General features: G+C 36.7%; 1 protein-coding gene across 14 annotated transcripts in view; it reads left to right on the top strand.

The window, feature by feature from the left end:
* The window catches only part of PKP4 (plakophilin 4), a 251,052-nt gene that overhangs the window by 147,439 nt on the left and 85,618 nt on the right, over window positions 1-17,995 (top strand). For all 14 annotated transcript variants that reach the window (XM_027130817.1, XM_027130862.1, XM_027130792.1 and 11 more), the window contains one exon: window positions 16,102-16,136. In XM_027130817.1, the coding sequence (XP_026986618.1) occupies window positions 16,102-16,136 (35 nt within the window). The remainder of the gene's footprint in view (window positions 1-16,101; window positions 16,137-17,995) is intronic.

The raw sequence follows: 17,995 nt of genomic DNA, 5'->3' as shown, positions 1-17,995 counted from the left end.
TATATTAAACATAAAATTCAAGACCTCTTTGCCCCATTCTCCCTTCCCAATAGGCATTAACTAGTATATAGTCTACTTTGTGTACTTTTATATAATATGCATACATCATATACATCCATGGCCCATGTTTTGTGTGCTTTTTTTAGCATACACAAATGTTATAATCTATGTGTCATTACGCATCTTGATTTCTCTACTCAGTGTTTGAGATTTATTTATATTGATGTGTGTAGATCTAGTTTATTTTTTAACTGCTGTTATATATTTATGTCATAGAATATTAAACTGTTTGTCCATTCCCCTATTGAAGAACATTTAAGTTCCACTTTTAAGTATTTTAAGTAATGCAGCAGTGAACATTTGGAGACTTATCTCCTGGTTTACATGTGTGAGGTTCTAGAAGAGGTATCATTAGAAGTAGAATACTTCAGGCATAATGAATGCATGTTTTCAATTTTTCTAGATCTTGCTGAACTGCTTTCTCAGGTACCTCAACAATTGCACCCTCTCAAGCAGTGTGTGAAAAAGTTCCAGGTTCTCTCTCTTTCTCTCTCTTTTCTTTTTGGCCAACATTTAATATTACGCAGGGTCTTTAAATTTTACCAATCTAATGTTATCTCATTTTACTTTGCATTTTCTTGATGACTAGTCGGGTTAAATATCTTTTCATATCCTTATGATCCATTTGCATTTCCTCTTCTGGTCATATCCTTTGCCCATTTTTCTAATGAGTAATTTGGTTTATTTATTTATTTTTTGGTTCTATCATTAGTTTTATCGAGCTGAAATAACTCTGGGATATATCAATACATCTAAAATAGTACAGGCCTTGGTACATCACAACACAAAGTATACCATATTAATCTATTTTTAGAATATAAATCTTTAGTATGATGACAAGTATGTAGGAGAAACAACCCTCTATATGTGATATATAATAATGGATCTCAAATTCTCCAAATCTGCCCAAACAGATGATACTAACATTCCTTTCTCTTTCTATGTCCACATTTCCTTTAGTGACTGCATTTATTTTCTTCTGCAAAGGTTTATGATGTCTTCTCTAAATTCACTCAGTAAATAGTTATGCCTTTGCTTTATTGTAGAGATACAAAGATACAGAAGCCTGGAATTTCCAGTCTAGTAGAAGGGAACATTGTGTGTAATTTAGCCATATGACAAAGTACGTTAGTAGCCACATAAAATACATGTCTGTATTTTATTATATTTATTTTTGAAGAGCAGTGTGCTGATCAGATTACATTGTCCTGGCTCTATCCAGGGAGGCCTTGCTTTGGTGTCTTTGATTCTCATATCCTTAGGTGAAAATACTTCTTTGTAATTATATTAGAGTAGCCATTGAGCACCTATGGTATAATAAACATTTGTGCGAGTCGATGTTTTATACCCATTATCTGCTTATTGTTCAAGGGTTTCCACGAGGTTTGCTTTTGTGTTTTAGTTTGCTTTGGTTTTTATTATTATTGTACACCTGATTTTAACATTAAGATGATATTTTCTCCTAAAAATAGTTTTATTCTATTGGTTTTCCACTGGGGTGTCAAGAATTCGTTTGAGAAGACTTAGGCAGCCCACTTACCTCCACTCCACCGCTCCAGATAGACACAGTCTATATCAAAACTGCTTGCTATACAAAGACAAGTACAAAACCCCTAGCCCCCAGCCCCATCTCCACTACCACTATTTTGTCTCTCCTTCGTAGAAACTTTGGCGTGGCTTCTATTTTCTGTTTTTGGTTGATCACAGACATGTTACAATAAATCATGTAGGTATTAATTCAAAGATTCTAGAAAACAATCTTGATAAACATTGCCACTAATGTACTCTCTGCAGTTCATTATTTGGGATGTGGGGGGGGGGGGCAGTTTGCCATTCCTTCATCTAATTCCTTTACTCTCCATGAAATAAAGGAAGGTTGGTGTTAAGTTCCCATTCTCATTACCATTTGGCAGGTTAAGGACACAGAGGGGAAAGACTGATGTGTGTGATGAGATGTTTCCTCAGCCCTTCAGAGATATACTACTGTATACGCTCTAATCCAATGATGTATAGAAAAGGAAATTGGAAATGTGATTATCCACCTAAAAGTGAGAGCCATCCATTAGTGCATTTTTAGCCGTTAATCAGCTTGCCATAAAAATGAACATGGCATGTCTGCCAAGGGCGGGGAAAAACAACTGACAAGTTTGCCAGACTTTGTAGTGACTAAATTGTTATTATAGCTATCCTCCCTGAGGCTTCACAATCTATTTAATAACAAATCAATCTAATCTGGTTTTTGCATAGATTTTTCTGCCCTGCTGTTGTGTTACTCCCTAGTTAAATAGGGAGAAAACCACTCTAAAACTGAAGAGGGAGAATGCCTGTAGGCTACAGATTTTCATAGCTTAAAAATGTTATGTTAAACAATTACACATTTTAACCACTGTCAGATAGTTTAGATACAACATTTGGTTTGCATTGTTGGACTGCTTATAAGCCAAGGAGGAATGTCTTTAGGGTATACTTGTTTATTTCTTCTAGCCTTTTTTTAATTGGAAAAGAACAAATAACAGCCAATTATTCTAGGATCCTGTGATCTGTTGTTTCTGCTTTAGAACACGCCAATTAAAGGTTGATCTACCCCCAGCTTTAGTTACATTATCAATAATGCGGCTATTTGAGCCACAGAGAAAATTCAAGCAAAATTATCAATGATCATCTAAGAACTGGTGCTTAGGAAGTACAAACTACAGGGTTATATCTATTTCCAGAGGAGCATTAGCAAAATAATTTTCAGTAAAGACTTATTTGTAAATAGTAAGTGAAACAGTATTGTATTCCTTATGAACATAGATACAAAGGTAGAAACTACTATTGACCAGAGTAGTACATTCAAACAAAGTCTAGAAATTAAAATCTTGGGTGAGTTTTTTTTGCAACCACTGACAAAACAATGTATCTACATCAGTAATCATCAATGGCTGTTAAAATCTTTAGCTGAAAAAATGATGAGAAACTTTACAATAAATGGATCAGGCTGACAGCACCTGAACTCACTGATCTAAGATAGATGTTCTACAAAACAAAAGATAGTCAGAAATTTTGGCCTTCTGAAATGATGCAATGGGAAGTGCATATCATCACCTAGGATGCATTCTTGCCTCCAGATTGCTCAACCATCTAGATATAAGTAACAATTCTTAGGAAATCAGAGACAGAGGAACAGGTTAAACAACATTTTGCTGATGCCTTAGTTAGATCCAGTCTGTTGGGAATTTTGCAAGGCAACTGAAATCGTTTCAAACAGGGAAAAAATGATGTAAGAGGGAGGGTGAGACTGCATGAAAAGAAATTTTTAGAGACATAACAACCAAATACAATGTGTAGACATTGCTTTGGTCTTGATTCAAGCAACTGTTTTTAAAAATTCAAACAGGAACTTTGAACACTGACTAGATATTTGTTGATATGAAGAATTCTACTGGTAATTTTTTTAGGTGTGATAATGTTATTGTGGTTATAGTCTTTTAAAAGTCTCTATATTTAGAGAGACATCTAAAGTAATAAGATGCCTGAGACTTGGTTCAAAATAATCTAGTAATGCACAGAAAACAGTGGGTAAAAGTATAGATGAAGTAAGTGTTGACCACATGTTCCCTTTTATTTGTTGAAGCTGGGTGATGAATCCATAGGGGGTTCATTATACTGTTTTCTTTTATATATCAGTGAGTGTGTGTTTTAAATGCTGTATAACAAAAAGTTTAAATATTAAGTAATCCAGCTCTTAATTTTCTGACTGAAATTTTGGTTAAAACTTTTTTTTTTCATTTTTATAAAGTTAAGAAGGTCATATTTTTAAAAATCTGAGTGGTAGATGTTTTCTTCAGTAGTTCAAATGAAGAATATTTATTTAAGTTAAATTAGATTATGAATCTACACAGTATGCTCCATATACTTTGTAATGCCTTTTCCATCAATAATGTTGGCTCACTGTGGCAGTGAATGCGAGAGGGAGCAAAGAGGGGAAAGCAGGGTAAAGCAGACCAACCACTTGTGTCACGTTGTGAACCACTGTTCCTCTTTTCATTCATATTTCTTAAAAGAAGAATGCTGGGTATTAAAGCTAGGAATTTAACAGTCTTGTCCAGCCACTTGTCCATTTGCCGTGGAGAGTGCCTGAGCAGTGTTTACGGCTCACCCATTATACATCAAGAATTCTGTTTGAAGAGACTTTACTTTCCATTGTCATTGTTGTCATTCCTTCTCATTCATTCTAACTGGCCTTTTTCCATTTCATTCCCCTATTCAGTAGTTTGGAAACCCTGCATAATTATGTGTGGGGGGATAATAGAGAAGAGAAGGAAACAGGGTGGGAAAGGGGATGTGGGACAAATTAGGGATCCATGAGAGCTGTCAGGGGAGATTTAAAGCATTCTAGAAGCACTTTGCTGGGTTCGTTAAGTCTTACTACCTAGAAGCCTAGCATATGCTCCGCCAAATTTTGACTGTATCCTTATGCATCCATTCTTCTTCCTGGACAGTTATTGATGATGCAGGGTCTGTACTCTACCCCACATGTGAATTCATTCCTCCTTCAGCACTAAAACAGCTATTTATGGTGCTGGACCATGAATCAAGAGCTGAAAATGCTATTACAGGGAGAAGCGTTATTTTTCTCAAAAAGCAAAGCAGAACTTTAAGAAATATATCATGTTCTTCCTTTTCACACTCATAATGAAAAGTTTCCTCAGAAATTACAGAAACTTTCCTGTTTATAATAATTTTTTAATAAAATCTTCTGGGTAATCAATGGACAGAAAGTGAACATCATTCTTTAGACACACACCAGATTTGATAATGTCTGTATTTGAGTATCAAAGAATCGTATATGAATATATCATTTGCTTTTGAATGCCTAAATAATCAGAGTGGTCGGTACACGTTTAATAAAACATTTAATTTTATGATATCTTAAAGTTGCTTTTAAGTGAATTTTTATATAGGCTTTTTGGAGCATTTTACATCCTAAATAATATTCAAAATGAAATTGTATGCATCATAAACAGAACTATTTATAATGAGGAATTTTATAGGTTTGGGATGTCAGCCAGTGTACCTCTTACTATAGATCTCTACAGCTTAGTCCCATGTTAACTCTGTGCTCCATCTCCTGTAGAGCAAGTAGAAAAACAGGACCCTCGCACTGCTTCTTACCGGTGCCAGCTTTATTTAAAAATGTACGATTTGAATTGTTTTACATATTTCTAAAAGGAGTATATTTGTGTGTGCTCTTTCTTGTTTTTTTTTATCTTAAATTTTAAGAAATGTTTTCCTTTTCTGCTTCTTTGCCTTTGGAAGAATTTGAAAGAACAGAAATGAGGGAGACAGTAGCATTTTGTAGACCTCAATACAAATAATTCACAGTGGCCCATCTATTCTGAGGCTTGACCCTTTGCCTAAATAGCATCCTAAGTTATGGCAGAATACTTAGGAAAGAGAGTTTGGTTTTGTATTTAGTCATTTTACTATTTTCATCTCAGTTGCTTTCACTCTTTCAAATGTCATCTGAAATGTTAGAAAACCCTTCTATTCTGATTTCTACTTTTACTGGTTGGAATACCTGTTGTGGAATGGGCTTAAACAGAAGTCATGCTTCCTGTATAATTCATGGAGATACCAGAGGGAACTGTTTGTCTCATTTTTGTCTTGTATGACTTTCTTTTTAATCTTCCCCTTCCCATGTGGTCCTCTGGATCTTTTATTCATAGATTCAAAGCAGTAACACAAAATGCTTTTGTCAAAGAATATTTAACATCTTCTAAAATGTGTGTTCACCTCTAGTCCCTATTAAACAATTCAAGTTACTTGAATCGTTTAAAGGGCTAATCTGATATTTCCTGTTCCTTTAACGTTTTTGCTGTGCATCAAGTACATAACTTTCTCTTTCAGAGACTGGCTGTAATATTATTTATTTTTATCTTACCTTTTCCTGGAATCCATTTTAGACAGATGTTATAAGGGTGCAAAAATATGGTAAAGTGGCATGAGGGAGGAGTGGAATGAAGAACTGAGTAAACAAGGGTGACAACAAAATAGAGCCAGTCATGAGACCAAAAATGTTCACCACAGTGTTCAGTTATACATTTTACTCTAAACTTGCTAGCAGCCAGTGGAAAACCAAGATCGCACTTTTATACCACCCTTTGCTGTTCCTCATTATTTTTTAAAGACCGCAATTGTAAAAGCATATTCTGAGCGCGTGGCCAGTTTTTTCAGGTGAGGTGTCACTGAGCAAGGAGTATGTGGGTCCGACTGTAAGCCTCTGAGCTTTCCCGTGTTCCATGAAGCCTCAGGCCTGCCTTCCTGCAGCCGTCTGGCTTGTTCCTTCTGTTGGTCACCCAGGTGATGGTGACAAGTGAGTGCAGGTGGACGGGCACATATCCATCACCATGTATGGAAGGGAACTCAGGGCTCATGTCCTGTTGCTGATGGCTCAGGAGCAGCTGCATTCTACATGAAGGACATCATTTTTAATTCAAGTGCCTTTTCTTTAACCTCAGTGTCACCTTCAGACATAAAAATAATTATGAAAAGAGAGCCTTTGCCCTGTCTCATTCTTTGTGCCTTGCTCAGTTCAAATTACAGGCATATTACCATTTTCAGGGGCAATTCAAAACCGTAACACATTAAAAATAATAATAAACTACAATTATGGGCATGTTGTCATGGTTTCACTTTTCCTGACTGCCGGTATCAAGTGGTCCTTTGGCAGGAAGAAGGAAATCAGTCTCCATCCAATAGAAAATTTTCTACGGTCTGAGAGCACAATAAAGAGGACACAGAAAGGAGCCTCAGTCCTGAAAAATCATAAATTTGGACTAAGAGCTTTTGGTTTTGTTTTTGTTGAGATTGATTATGAATAGACAATAAGTAAATTTGGAAGAGGCTCCCAAAAATGTAGTAAAATACTAAGAAGGATTGCTTTCTAAGTATTACTGCTAAAATACCCTTATTATCTAAAGGCTAGTGATTTGTCAAACTAGGGTCCTCAGAGCCCCTTAGGAAAAATAACGTGGTGGGTAGGGATAGCCGTCTGCCTCCCAGCTCCCCTCCTCTCCTTCAGCAGGCAGAGCCGTTCACCATCATCGTCTGTGGTACATATTAGCCTTCCCGTCTTTGACTTACTGAAATAGCCTAGTGGAAGGATAGCTATCCACAGCTGTCTCAGGAAGAATAATCGTAATGTATTTAATTTTGTCTAATTGCTCTAGTTCTGACAGTAAGACAGAGAGTACGTCTCTGTTTAATGTAAAGGATTTCTTAGTTAATTCTTTTTTTTTAAAGATAGATTTTATTCATTAAAAAAAATTTTTTTTATTTATTTTTGACTGCGTTTATTTATTTTTGGGTCTTCACTGCTGCACACGGCTTTCTTTAGTTGCAGCGAGCAGAGCAGGGGCTACTCTTCTTTGCGGTGCACGGGCTTCTCCTTGAGGTGGCTTCTCTCGTTGCGGAGCATGGGCTCTAGAGCACAAGCTCAGTAGTTGTGGCTCGCGGGCTCTAGAGCGCAGGCTCGGTAGTTGGGGCGCACGGGCTTAGTTGCTCCGCGGCATGTGGGATCTTCCCGGACCAGAGCTCGAACCCGTGGCCCCTGCATTGGCAGGCAGATTCTCAACCACTGCGCCACCAGGGAAGCCCTTAGTTAATTCTTATCTAACTAAAAGGGAGAGATGAGGTCCTTGTTTCCCAAACATAAGAAAAACAGAACTGTTAAAACCTATCAGTTTCCTATTGTTAGGTGGTATGAGTTCTTGGAACATCAGAAGATGGCTCATGGCATTAGAGAGCCCTAGATTCCATCTTAGGCTTCTAGACCCCACTTCTCACCATGCTAATTATGAGTATAAAATGAACTCAAGAACATTCTTGCCGAGGTCAAAGGGAGGAGAAATTTGACCTGCTTACATGGTGAATGCTTTAAAACCTGGGACTTTCACAGGCATTAGCTTCAAAAAGTGCCTTTCTCAAGCATAAATTCAAGAGCACTCAAGAAAGCTAAACCACAGAATGAGCTTTACCCAGCTCAGAACTCACAAAAAACTAACGGAATATTTTACAAATGCATTAACAGAAACTGGGTAAAGTTTTAAACGTACTAATTATACAAGGAAAGTCAAAGCAATACTAGATAGAAATTTTAAAAGACTTAAAAGTGTGGTATGATGTTATCGCCGTATCATAATTTAAGATTTAATTATAATTAATGAAGATAGAGAAATTTAAGTATTGGATAGAATGGGTTACTCCGTTAAGGGAATTTATTTTAAATTTTATCTGGTAGCACTCCAGATAGAGACCAAAAGTTGAGACTCATTAGTAGTTATTTTGCCAGATTCTGGCTGAGAAAATCCTAGGTGCATAATAGGAAATCTGGAGTGACCTGTGGACTATGGAGCCTAGCTTTCATACCTAAGAAGATTCTGAAGCCGTTCATTAAAAAGTAATCTGTAATGCCTAGAGGATAGCTGGGTAGTAAGTAATTTCAATATGAATTAATCGCCTAAAATAAAAACCCGAACAAACCAACTTTTTCTTTTTTAACTGAGAAATGGACCTTGGAATCAAGTGAAAGGTAGACTTATAAATATTAGAGCAATGGATTACAAAGGCAGTTATAACAAACCAATAATGAGCTGCCAGAATTTTTTTGGTAATGGATTTAGAATCCAGAACATTTGCTAATGGAATAACTTCAGTTAGTAATGAATTGGTGGAGAAGGAGAAAAATGCATTTTGGAATTTATTCCAGCTACTTACTGAGATTTCATCTGTAAGCACGTGGTAGTTCTTAAATTCAAGAGTTAACATGTGCAGAAGAAATACAGAACTTTTTTTTAATTGAAGTATAGTTGGTGTATAATATTATATAAGTTACAGGTGTATAATATACTGATTCGCAATTTTTAAAGGTTATACTCCATTTACAGTCTTTATTAAATACTGGCTGTATTCCCTGTGTTGTATAATATATCCTCTTAGCTTATTTATTTCATACATAATAGTTTGTACCTCTTTATCCCCTTCCCCTATCTTGCCCCTCCCCTCATTCCTTTCCCCACTGGTAGCCACTGGTTTGTTGTCTATATCTATGAGTCTGTTTCTGTTTTGTTATATTCACTAGTTTGTTGTATTTTTTAGATTCCTCATATAAATGCTATCATGCAGTGTTTGCTTTCTCTGTCTGACTCATTTCACTTAGCATAATACCCTCCAAGTCCATCCATGTTGCTGAAAATGGCAAAATTTCATTCTTTTTATGGCTGAGTAGTATTCCGTTGTATATATGTATATATGTATATATACACCAAACATCTTCACTGTTGAATTTCTGTGCCATAAATTTCTTAACACAATGACTTTTTTAAAATAAAACAAAGTGAAACATTATCCAGTGTTGATGGACATTTAGGTTGCTTCCATATCTTGGCAATTGTAAAGAATGCTGCTGTGAACATTGGGGGTGCATGTATCTTTTCGAATTAGTGTTTTTTGGTTTTTTTGGATATATACCCAGGAGTAAATTTCTTTGTCATATGGTAGTTCTATTTTTAGTTTTTTTGAGAAACCTCCACACAGTTTTCCACAGTGACTGCACCAATTTACATTCCCACCAACAGTGTACAGGGTTCATTTTCTCCACATCCTCTCCAGCATTTATTGCTTGTGTTCTTTTTGATGATGGCCATTCTGACATGTGTGAGGTGACATCCTATTGTGGTTTTAATTTGCATTTTTCTGATGATTAATGATGTCAAGCATTTTTTCACGTGCCTGTCGACCATCTGAATGTCCAGAAATACAGAACCTTTGCGTGGAACTCAACATTTATGGTCAGAGCTCAAAATAGTAAAACTAATAGGAAAGTCAAGAGTAAAACGTCAGGCCAGCAATGTACACATACAGTTTTGAAAATATTTATAGTAAGATTAATGAACATATGATCAATGAGAGTTCGTCTGTTAATTACCTCTGTTCAGTAAAGGAAGATCACCTAAGGGTCATTTTAGAAAAATATTGTGAAAGAATATGTTGCAATAGTGAAATACATAGATTATGTAATGCTGCTAAATTGGGGTGGTTTAAACAACCATTTGAAGAGACTGTCATAATACACAGGGGAGACCTGACATGTCAGGTTTATCTGCACATGTGGACTATCATATTGATGGTCTCCCAAACTGGCTGATTTCTAGCACTTTATAATTTTTGATCTGTGGGAACTGAAGCAAATTCTTGAATATAACAGTACATTTCACATTGCTACATACCTCTTCCCTCGGAGCCTTCATGTTCAAATTCCTACCTGGGTAATCCTAATACCAATTTACCTCATTTTCATAGGTAAGTAGAAGGAGAGCTGGGTCTTGTTTTTGTTTTAAAAGACAAATGTTTCACACTTTGGGTTGTTATAGATATGCGAATGCTTCTTCAATCATAACACTGCTGGACTCATCAGAGTACTCTCTTACAGGTTTCTGCCTTTCAAAAGTCTCTTGACACCTTGCCTTTGAGGGGCATGTGATCCAGTGGGGGTGTCACATGCATACTGTAATGAGTAATTACAAGACAATTGTGAGCATGCAGAAGGCAAAGGCTCTGCCTCTTGTCCCCATTATACCCCAGCCTCTAACAATGTCTGGCACTCAGTAGATGATCAATAAATATTTGTTGGATTGATTCCTATAATATTTACAATAGACATCTTTTCTATAAGATGTAGCAAGAGCCAAAATCTCCTTTGTAGAATGATTGAAACAATTTCTAAAATAACACAGGATTAGCCTTAATAAAGAACAACCCAAAAAGTTAAGGTCAGCTATCATTTATTTAGCATCCTATTCAATGCTGGTCGGATGCAGACAGAATTAAGACACAATCTTTACCCTCAAGAGAGCCATAGTCTGATAGTGGAAACAGGTAAACAAATCCTGCAATTACAATCATATGAAAAACAAAACTCGAGATAGATTAATGGGTACATTTTTCCTGTAAAGGAAGAAGTGATCAACTTTCATCAAGCTAATTCTCGAAGGATGATTAGTGCTCACCAGAGAGGACGCTGTGGAGGGTGTGTGGTCTAGACAGTGGTACACGCCCGTGCTCTATTTATAAATCAAATAGTTTCTAGAACATTCATTCCAGTAATTCCTGTCCTTTAATGCCAAGTGAAATTGAATTTGGTTTTGGCTGTGCTTAATTTTTTGAACTACTAATAAGGGTTCACATATATATGGCTGTGTGTGTATAAAATTTCTTAACACAATGACTTTTTTAAAATAAAACAAAGTGAAATAACTCGGATTCTGTCCCAATTCAGTGTATCTTATAGGAGAATAATGACAGTAACTTGCGCTTTACTAGTGATAGAAAGAGCCCCATCTAGACCAGGGAGAAGGTGAGGGAAATGACATGGTAAAGTTACTGTGTAGCTCCATCAAATTCTCCACTCCCCCGTCCCCTACTGTTTACCTACTGCTGTCCACTTAAGCTCACATCTGGCACAGCAGGAAATCAGGAGGAAATTGAGTAGTGACTTAATTAAGTAGACCATTTTCCAAAGATATTCCTGTTATTAAGTGACACAAAGTGAAGGTAAACTTAAGAGTGTTCCATTTCATGGGTATATGACATATGTATTGTTACACTGTACCACATATACCATTCTGGAATTTGTGTAATTCTGAGTTTCCAGACTGTGTTCCTACACATTCTACCCCCAAAATAGCATTGGAAGCGTGAAGCAGCCTGGTACGTGAGGAAACTGCAAGTAATTAGAAGTGCCTAGAATGTAGGTTTGTGTGGGAAAGGGCAAACGGGAAGGAACCAGGTGGTGGAGGGCCTTCTGTGCCATATGAAGATGTTTGAGTCTCTGCCATACTAAGATGTTTGAAATTTACCCTGTAAGGATCTGTTGTGCGTTAGCATCAGGAGAATTTAAGATTTGAATGTTTTCAGATTTGAAAAATCACTGTAGCAGCAGCCTGGAAGAGAGCCTGAAAGGATGAGAAATCAAAGCCAAGCAGACAAGTTAGAAGAGAGACTGAAAGAATGATCCAGCCAAAAGACAATGAGAGGATGAAGGCCCCAGCTGTGTCCTTGGTGGTAGGGATGAATTCAGAAGGTGTATGTTTTGAGTGAGCGCCATGTGCCAGATACTGTCTTAGGTTCTGGAGGCGTATCTGTGAACAAGGCAGACTTCTCTGCCCTCGTGGGGCTTACATGCTAGTGAGGCGGGCAGGGTAGGGGAGACAATAAAATGACTCCATGTTCTTCAGTGTGAGTGACTAGGTGGTGATGATTAAATGGGAGTTCGTTTGGGGGAAAAAAGGGTTTCTATGTGTTGAGTACAAAATGTATTATATCCAGTGTGCACTTGGAAATACAGGTAAAGAGTTAAGGAGTGAGGTTTCAGCGCTTTTCAGAGGGCCTGTTTGCATTTGTTTTCAGTCATAAAACATCAGTCAGAACTTTCAGCTACAAACGGTAGAATCCTCTGGCTTGTATAAGCAGGAAAGGAACTTACCAGAAGCTATTAGGTGTCAACTTTCAGAAGCTCCAGGAAGCCCAGAGAGCCAGATTCTGAGTCGGGGTGTCCAGGGCCAGTGCCCCCGCTACTGCTTCCCGCGGTGCCACCGCCTCCCCTCACATGCCTCCTTCTAGACCCTAGGTCACTGGCCAGCTCTCTGGCTGCAGAGGAGTGTGAGAGGCTAGTTTTCTCACATATAGCATGGGATGTCAAGATAAGGGGGGTTTGGGTTTCAAAGACAGCCATAAATATTCAACAAAGGTAATTTTGCCTCCATTTATGTCTATGAATGAAAAACTACATAATTTCTTAAAGTGTACAGAATTTTGTAGTGATTTATTGCACTTTTCTCGTGTAATACTGTGAAGACATGGTGTCTTCGTTAAAACAAAACTAAGATTTTTTTCACATTAAAATGAATTGCCTTGATTTATTAATTTGCAAGTGAGCTTGCTCCTAACTGCTGTTCACTATCTAACCAAACAGTCCCAAACTTATAAATGGATTTCATTCTAGAAGCTTGTTGATAATTAAGTTATTGGAAATTGTGAATACATCTTCCCACTGAAACAGAGTTATTGTGGATGATCCCATTCTTGTATTTTAAAATGTTTCACATTCCAGTGGAAGATCCTAGAACATAAACTGCTTGGCATCTTCAGATGAGAAGTGAAAGGGAATGGGACGGAGTCATTCATGGCCACAGTGCCTGTAGACACGTTGTAGACATTCAGTAAAAGTTGGGGAAGTGTTTCTAGGAATAGTTGGCTGGAAGAAGAGAGGAAAGAAGGAATATGCCTGTGTCTAATGTGGAGCTGCCTCTCATTTTATTGTTCCAATAAAAGTGACTTAAAACATTCAGTGACTTAAAACAGCATTTCAAAACTGCACATATTTACTGCGTGATCCCTGAATCCCAGAGTGGTGAACAATTTGAGAATCATATAAAGTAAGTGGTCCAGAAAGAAATAGACCGTTCTGAATAACATATAATGACCAGCTATCACACAGAATTGTGGAATCAGTGTGAAGGTAAACGGGCTGAATATATAGTCTTCAAAGTGGAACTTTTGCTTATTTTTAATCCTCAATATTAACTTATTTTCCTAGTGATTTCTGTTGTTTGTCTAGAATAGAGTAGGGAAAAATAATTTTAACGGAGACTTCCCCTTGCCTTCACCTAGGAATACTTTATTGTATTTTGATGACCAAAGGCCTTTTCAGCAGCAAAACTGCTGGTTGCCTGATTGTTATGCAATGAGGCTACTGGAATTTCCTACCTGGAGTGGGAGAGAATAATTTGACCTGTTCGAACAAAGTAGTAAGTAATAATTTACATACACCTGATCTTTCAGAACAGTGAAGAACCCGGTATTACTTTTTCACAATTTGTGTTACAGCAGCAATGTGTATTAAGCATCTTCTATGTGCCAGGCAGTATGCTGGGCACTTGACCTAAAGAGATGCAAAACAGCCACAACCCTTGCCCAATTTGAGCAGTTAAGATGAATTATATTCTGTGATCTATAACTTCAAGAATAAAAATCTTGTAAACATATTTCATTAAAGTTTATGTAAATTTCAATCAGAAGATAACAGACTTTATCACTCCCAAGAAACTTGAGGTATATTACACAATTCTGGATGACAGTTTGATTTACCATGTATTTTAATATTGACAAAAAATATGAACATGTTAATAGGAACACAGTTGGGTAATAGCAACCTCAGTGATTAGAAAACTAATTTAGATAATAGAATTAAATAATAAAAACATATTCAAGAGGAATTGAAATTCAGTCTGGGAAACCACTTTTGAAGTCATAAGAATGTGATGACCTATCTTCAGGAACAAGACAGATGTGCCCTTATTGATACTTCACCAGATTTTCATCTTTTTTTTCTTCCCCATCCGTCCCTTTTGAAATCAGTTAGGAGTGCATCAGGTACAGGAACATGACCGGAGTGCTGAAGATTAGCATTAACTGACTCCATTCACTGAGAGCATGCCCCCCTGCTTGCAGCTAGTTCAAGGTCCTGGAATGTGAGCTGCAAGGCCTGTGGTGACAAAAAGGCAAATCACAGACAAAATTGAAGTTCAGGGAATTCTTACTGAATCTAGAATTTTTAACCAGCAAGAGTTTCATTAGCCACTTAATGACTTGGGGAGGAATATCAAGCAACTAACAAGTACTTAAAATCTTACACCTACGGCACTGAAAGGATGTCCCTTTCTTTAAGTTACAGACTTTCCTTAAGCCCAAAGTCACATACCTTTTCAATAAACTTAATAAATACTTCCAAAATACTTCAGTATGTGTTTGTTTCTGATTTCCAGGAAAAAAATACAAATGTTTAAAAAGGAAAAAACTCCTTTTAGTTGTACCCCACAGAAATAACTGCTAGCACTTTGGTTTTTATTTTTCTAGGTTTCTTCCTAGGCATATTGTGTGTGTGTGTGTGTGTGTGTGTGTGTGTGTGTGTGTGTTTAATGCAAAAATGGGATCACAAGCTATTCTACTATATAGCACAGTGGTGAGAAGCCCTGACTTTGAAATCAAACCATCCTGGGCTTGAATCCCAGCTCTTCCAGTTACTAGCGTAAGACTTTGGCCAGTTTTTTTTATCTGTAAAGATAATAATGTACCTATTCGTTAGGTTGTTGTGAATAATATAAAGGAGATAATATATGTGAGGTACTTACTCTGACATTTAATAAATGCCTAATAATCCAGCCTCTTGTACCTTTGTTCTACCACACCATCCCCTAAGCACCATGCTTTCCCGTATTGAGTATTTTAAGTGGGGGAGGGGGACCAGGGAGGCACAGATATGTTTTTATGCACAAATTTTTAAAATTGGTACTCTATAAACCAAGAAAAATATACAGTTAAAATTTTCTCCTAGCTTGTAAAACCTTATATTTTGATATAAAGGTTTAGGATATTTAAACTTTATAAGGCAACATTCAGTTCAAAATGACCCTGTTAACTTATGTGTCTATTATAACATCTAGGGCTTCTTTTGAAAATAAGTAAATTGAATGAACTTCTTAACAGCCTTTTTGGTTCTTTTTAATGTATATGTTGTACAGTATAATGTATATGTTGTTTTAATTTATATGTAGTTTTCATATTAGTTATTCCACATGAAGCAGTGTAGTACTTCACATAAGTACTATGAAGGTCACAGTTAGTTGTGCTATTGTATTTGTCTTATCCAAGGAGAATCATACTTTTTATGTCATTTTATAAGTCGTTTTACAACTTTATAAGTCATTTTATAACTTGCCTTAATTTCCAGGAAATACAGTTTTGTCCCAAATTGATGTGGAGGGTTTACTACTGTCTAAAAATTAACTTAGAACAGTCATTTTAAATTTTGTTTGAGGTTTTTATACTTTTATATAATTAAATGTGAAAATTAAATGTCTATATGCAAAAGAGATCCAAAGTTAAATTTTATGACAAAGGAAGTAAATGTTCCATTTTTTTTTCCTTCTTTTTCTCTAGCTCAACTGAGAAGTCATTTCCTTGGAGATCAACAGGTATGAGTTTTTAATCATATAAAATATCTTCCTTTAGTTTTGCCCAGACAGAGCCTGCTCTCTTAAATTACTACTTCTTGGTGAAATCAGCCAAGCAAAGCCTTTAATAGTGACAATATTGAGCTACTTTGCTTTGAAGTAGTACTTTCTTAATATGCTTAATTTTTTTTAACATACTTGAACAGATTTATATATGCCAGCTGTAAAGAAGTTAAAGCACTGGGCATCAAAACATTTTTAATATCAATTCAGTATCTGAATTTTTTATCATAAAGAAATACAGGGATGCCCTCCCAAAGGTTTTTGTATAATCTGGGATATCAGTTATATAAGTCAAGGTCTTTCCTTTTACAGTGTTTCTCATACTCAAGAGAAGAGTTGCCTGAAGTGTTCATTTTCCTTATGTATCCAGATGTAGACCACCTGATAGCTTCTAAACTAGTCTGGAAGATTCTAACATAGTCTCTTTATCTCTTCTTTTTACCCTAAATTCACCTCATATCAAGGATGAATTGCATTGAGGAGAGTGTCTGCCACTTTCACAGATGTTCGATATCTTCGTACTCAGTCTTCACTCATTAAACGCTTCCTGAGTAGCCACATCATGAGCCAAGTACTATACGTGTCATTGGTCAGAGAGTGTTGGGCTCCACACATATGCCCCTCACCTCCCTCACCTCTCATAATGTAAAGGACAATGCCAGCAATGTGTGAATGCTAGAATAGGCCTTGATACCTGAATACTTCGGCACTTTTTAAGCAAGGTTTGAATTGAGTAAAACTTAAATCACCAAATGCCTGGTATCTGAGTTTACCTGAACCTGGGCACCAGGATTCTGGTGTTATTTATAGTGGATACAAGGCAATTTGCCATTTTGTAAAGAACCTATTCCCAAGAAATATAGTATTTTACTCAAACCATAGATTAGGAAGAGACATGTGAAAGGCTACTTAACAAGAAGACTTACAAACGGCAGTTTAATGCAAAGAAAGACATGGCATGAAATAATATGTGGTTAACTACCAAGTAAGTATTATGTGGGAAACATTGTCATTAAATGGACAGCCCACTTTTGAGATAGCTTGGCAGAGAGGATGAGCCTGGAGCCTGGGCCTTGACCAGCAGCCCGGCTGTGGAAAGGGCACTGTCATTGGGCAGCAGAAGAGACGACAGAAATGTCTTGTGGGAACATTTGAAACTAGTTTGAGAGATGATAAGATGTGCAAAGGCTAGACAGCCACACTGGGCCAAATTATAGAGATCTGTAAATACCAGGGACTTTGAACTTCCTACACATCATGGGAAGCCACTGGAAATCGTTTGAGCAAAAAGTCACCTGATTTAAACATTCCTCAGGAGAAATAGCAGTGCTATGAACTGCTAAAAAGAGAGTTGAAAAATTCAGTTTAAAGAAAAATACACAGTGCATTTGCTACTTGGTTATGGCAAACACGTACCATTTAATGTAAAATTCTCCTGTAAGTTCATGTTTAATACTGCATCATTAATTTATTCCGAAAATATTTCTTGAGAGTCTAGTTGGCTAGCATGTAGTTGTCAATGTTTAAAACAAATATCCTTGCCCTCTTAAGTGTTTCAAGTCTAGTGGAGGTATATAACTCTATATACTTAAAATTGGGGGCAACGGGGGTGGATTCTGTAAAGGAAAACTACAAGTGTATACCATGTTTACCCATAGCTCTATTTTTGGACATTTAAGTTGTTTCTAACTTTTCATTGTAATAAATAACATTATGGTAAACATCCTTATGTATAAAATTATATCTGCAGCATTGATTTACCTTAGGCTAGATTTTTAGGAAGAAAACTATTCAAACTACATGAACATTTTTAAGGC

This window comes from Aethalodelphis obliquidens, unplaced genomic scaffold (genome assembly GCF_003676395.1).
Source record: "Aethalodelphis obliquidens isolate GAN/ISIS:26980383/991018 unplaced genomic scaffold, ASM367639v1 scaffold2, whole genome shotgun sequence".
Taxonomy (NCBI): Eukaryota; Metazoa; Chordata; class Mammalia; order Artiodactyla; family Delphinidae; genus Aethalodelphis; species Aethalodelphis obliquidens.
The sequence above is the reverse complement of the archived record's forward strand: the minus strand, read 5'-3'. Positions and strand labels throughout refer to the sequence as shown.